General features: G+C 40.4%; 1 protein-coding gene across 1 annotated transcript in view; it reads left to right on the forward strand.

Moving 5' to 3' along the window:
- Positions 1-2,438, forward strand: part of gapdhs (glyceraldehyde-3-phosphate dehydrogenase, spermatogenic) — an 18,591-nt gene extending 16,153 nt beyond the window's left edge. The window contains exons 5-11 of the mRNA XM_014020479.1: positions 222-312; positions 398-516; positions 626-707; positions 821-972; positions 1,075-1,237; positions 1,359-1,456; positions 1,975-2,438. Of these exons, the coding sequence (XP_013875933.1) occupies positions 222-312; positions 398-516; positions 626-707; positions 821-972; positions 1,075-1,237; positions 1,359-1,456; positions 1,975-2,044 (775 nt within the window). The 3' untranslated portion in view covers positions 2,045-2,438. The remainder of the gene's footprint in view (positions 1-221; positions 313-397; positions 517-625; positions 708-820; positions 973-1,074; positions 1,238-1,358; positions 1,457-1,974) is intronic.
- The last annotated feature ends 2,367 nt before the right edge of the window (positions 2,439-4,805 follow it).

A 4,805-nucleotide genomic window follows, 5' to 3' on the forward strand; every position in this document is an offset into this window, starting at 1 on the left:
TGTGTGTGTGTGTGTGTGTGTGTGTGTGTGTGTGTGTGTGTGTGTGTGTGTGTTATTACCTGGCCCTACACAATCATTTAACACAGGATGCACTTTGTAGGATCATATCAACTCTAGTTTTTTATCTTTCACAGTTGGAGATTTGAGATCAGCTATCTTTTTTTTGTTGGTTGAACTAATTTGCATCATATTTGGAAACTGAATCAGTTTTTTAACTTTAGCATGAAGCCTGCTGAGATCCCCTGGGGCAGTGCTGGAGCCAAATATGTTGTTGAGTCTACTGGAGTCTTCCTCAGTGTGGAAAAGGCCTCAGTATGTAATCAGACACATTAACAGGTATTCAGAGAAATCTGTAGAGTTTGTTTTCTGACCCGAGTTCTCACACTGTTCCCAACAGTCTCACATCCAGGGTGGTGCACAGCGTGTGGTTGTGTCTGCCCCCTCACCTGATGCCCCAATGTTTGTAATGGGAGTCAACGAGGACAAATACGACCCCTCCTCCATGACCATTGTCAGGTAATGTTTCTCACCTTGCATATGCCTGAACCCATTTCTTTTATCTTGATGTAGTTCAAAATAGTTAAGTTTAGTGTCCAAAAGTCTTTTTTTCCYCCCAATTTTATAGTAATGCCTCATGTACCACTAACTGCCTGGCCCCCCTGGCCAAAGTCATCCATGATAACTTTGGAATTGAGGAGGCTCTCATGGTAAGTATCAGTAAATCCCTTGTGTCCAAATGGAAATTATAAATAATTTGTTACTGTTACAATTGGTCTTTTTTTAAATGTTTTTTCATACTGCATAACTCTGCCCCTTGTAGACTACAGTTCACGCCTACACAGCCACCCAGAAAACAGTGGATGGTCCCAGCGCCAAGGCCTGGCGTGATGGTCGTGGTGCTCACCAGAACATTATTCCAGCTTCTACTGGTGCTGCCAAGGCAGTGGGCAAAGTCATTCCTGAGCTAAATGGGTTGGTCCAAAAGATTTTGTTTTTTTGAGTTGTAAAAACATGTGCATCAAGAGGCTTTAAAAAGTAAATAATTCTAATATGGGTTTCTTGTTATCCTTCTAGTAAGCTGACAGGAATGGCGTTCAGGGTGCCAGTGGCAGATGTGTCGGTGGTGGACCTGACATGCCGTCTAACCAAACCTGCATCTTACGCTGAGATTAAGGAGGCCGTCAAGAAGGCTGCCCATGGACCAATGAAGGGAGTGCTGGGTTACACTGAAGACCAGGTAAAGTCTGGTTTTAAGGGAAAATGGTACCTCTAAGGCTGAACTGATGGGTATTTTTTCTCAGCAACGTGCTGCTTAAATTTTGACTAACTTGCGTTTCTGACTTGGGTAATATTTGCAGGTGGTGTCGTCTGACTTCATTGGTGATACTCACTCCTCCATCTTCGATGCTGGTGCTGGCATCTCCCTCAATGACAATTTTGTCAAGCTCATTTCCTGGTGAGTTTTCAAATGTCTGTTTCAAATGTACTCTAAGCTTTGAGTTGATATAGGAATGTCCTGATGCATCTCAGTAATCCAGGTAGAAAAATAGTGAAAAGTTCAGTAGGTGCTCTGGACGGGTTTTTTAATTAAATGTTTTGTCTTTCCTCCAAGAGACTTCTTCAGTCTGAGGAGTTTCAGGTGATCTCAGCCTCATGAGCTCTGCCTCCACATGGTGGACGATGACAATCAAAACTGTTCACATGTAAAAGAGGACCATCAGCCTAACAAAAGATTTTTGGTGCCCTGATTATCCCTGTTGTTCACAGAGGACCATCACTCTGATTGTTAGGGCCCTGATTATCCCTATACCTGAAACTCCTTAGACTGAAGACGTCTCTTGGAGGAGAGACAAAATGTTTCATTAAAAAAACCCAACCAGAGGACCTAATGAACTTTTTCTGATATAGGAACTAAAAAAAGAGCACACATTTTGAAACAGGCTTGCCTTTATCCCATGTTTTTTGTGTTTGCAGGTATGATAACGAGTATGGCTACAGCACTCGTGTTGCCGACCTGCTGCTCTACATGCACTCCAAGGAGTAAATACTTCCTGCCCAGAAAAGAAGTTAGGAAAGGGACCACCCCTCCCATCGTTTCCACTAAAGCCCCACCCATAGCCGAGTCATAGCATTTCGACCCTTAGCTCAACTACAGTAAATGTAGTCAGCAGCAACAGTGTGTTTGATTGTCCTTAATTATCTGTCTTTTGCTTTATTGACGAGGCGACCGGTCGGTGAAAAGATTGTGTACCTCCTTCAACTCCCACTGCTAATTTAGATGTTGTTCTGGCTGAGTACTTGTAACTACTGTATTCATTTCACTGTTTGTGTGTTTTAAAAGCTTAGCCACCAGTGGAAGGAGGAAATTGTGAGGCAGATCTACTGTAACTTTGCTTAAGAATAAAGAGATAACTAAAATAAAACTTGAAAAACTCAAACTCTRGCTGTTTAGCTTCATCTTTTAAAATTAACTATTCAAATAGCAACCCTATTTGAATGTACTGATCATTTTCATGGTATAATGTATTGCAGGCATGGGTAGGGTAGTCAGTGGTGTGTAGAAAAATAAATGCTGTAATTTGCTGAGAAATGACTGCTTCTGAGCATGAACATGTGTAAAACTTGTGAGGATTTGGCATGAACAGACCCAGGGCGCAGACAGGCTCCAAAAGTAGAACAAAAATTTATTTTAAATAACAAAAATGCTGTAGAGACAGCTGAACTTACAGGAGGCACGAGGATCACACAGGCGGGGGGAACAAAGCACAGAGAACCAGAACCAACACATCAAACACAATGATCCGACACAAGACTGAGACAGGACAGGGCTTAAATACACAGAAAACTAATTACTAAACAGAAAACACCTGGGGAGAAAGACAAGGGTGACAATCAAGGAAATGTGGGGCAGCTGGGCTGAGAAACACAGGGGAACACTGAAAACACTAGAAAACTAAGAAAAATAAACAGACCATGACAAAACTTGACTATACATTGCAAAAACAGCACTCGTTGAAATGAGCCAAATATTCTTAAATATGATTCAATTTTTGGTTTGAGGACAAAAATCTTCCAATGGGTTACAGACCCTCTTGAAATAAGTGTTTCAGGGACTATTACGAAGACTTAAATAAACTTGGATTGGCGACAGAAGATAAATAAGAGATTTATAAGATATATTTCATTTTTTGCATTCCCTCCTGCTTCCTAGATTAGACCAAAATATGCARCAAGAACTTGAAGTTGTTGCAGCCATAAAGGAATTTCCAAGTAGAAAATCACCTGGCCCTGATGGCCTTTGCATTGGCTTTCTTTATTGAAGATGCCCCCCCCACCCCACCCCCCACTGCGGAGAGTGTTGAAAGAATCAATCAAGAATAAAACTACCAGATTCATACAGCAAACATTTCTTTAATACTGTAAAAAGAAAAAGATCTAACTGATCCATCATCATATCGGCCTCTTGCACCTCTTGGCAGTGATCTCAAGCTCTTTACCAAAATCTTAGTAAGTAAATAAAATTTTATTTATAAAGCGCCTTTCACAGAAACAAATTCACATGGTGTACAATCATCAACATAAAACAATATCAGAAAATCACAACAAAACTTTAGTAAAACGACAGAAATTTCCCAAAAGTGGTCAGTAACAGTACTAAACACACAAGCAAACAAAGTTGAAAATATAAAAATACTAAAATACACAGGCATTAGGCTCATTTAAAATTAACAGGGCCAATTTAGCTGAACGCTTGCTTGAAGAGGGTTTTCAGACCGTTCTTGAAAAACTCAATATCAGTGAGAGAACGCAGAGGAAAGGGGAGAGCATTCCAAAGACTGAGCCATCAAAGAAAAAGCCCGGTCCCCCGGTCTTGAAACGAGTACGAGGAACAACTAAGAGATTCTGATCTCSAGAACSCAGGCAACAAACTGGATTGTAAGAGGAGAGCGTGTCCTGAAAATAGGCAGGTGCCTGACCTTTCAGAGGTCTAAAAGTAAGGACCAGTATTTTAAACTGGATCCTAAAGCGAACAGGTAACCAGTTAGTTCAAACAGGATTGGGGTAATGTGACTGAATTTAGATGTCTGAGTTAAAAGCCTGGCTGCAGAGTTCTGGACAAGTTAGCAAACAGATACAAGKGGAAGACATCTTTTTGCAATAGGCTATAGCATGGGTTCTCAAACTTTTTGGGTCTGGGTACCCCTTACAAGGGCAAAAAAATTCCAGGGACCTCCTCGTAAACCTTTTTTAAGAGGTAAATGGTCATTTCAACCCCTAAATGCCATCGGAATATATTTTTATTTAAATTATGTTTGTTTTATTAGTTCGTTGTTCCCCATGCATTTTTAAAAAATAAAATCCAAATTAACAATTCAGTAAAATTGTTTTTGGACCCCCAAGATGCCTCTTGCGGACCACTGGGGGTCCTGGGACCCCAGTTTGAGAACCTCTGGGCTATAGAATACAATTTACAGATCCAGGTATAGTGGAGGAAAGAGGGATGAATCAATATTGGTGAAGATTAAGAATAGGTCATACAAACCTAAAGTTCTTTATTTATCATAGGGAAACATAATAATGGACAATGTGATTTTTACCAAACTGTGAATCATGTTATTTTGGACTGTTGTAAATATTCAGCTGATAAGAAACATCTTCTGGACCAACTGTTTACTCATATAACAGGTGCTGTTTGTTTGAAGAACATGTTGGAATGGAGATCTAGTAAATGTGGGCGAAAATACTTCATGTATTACCAGTGGTGGGATGTAACTAAGTACAAGTACTTTGTTGCTGTACTTAAG

Source organism: Austrofundulus limnaeus, unplaced genomic scaffold (assembly GCF_001266775.1).
Source record: "Austrofundulus limnaeus strain Quisiro unplaced genomic scaffold, Austrofundulus_limnaeus-1.0 Scaffold253, whole genome shotgun sequence".
Lineage (NCBI taxonomy): Eukaryota > Metazoa > Chordata > Actinopteri > Cyprinodontiformes > Rivulidae > Austrofundulus > Austrofundulus limnaeus.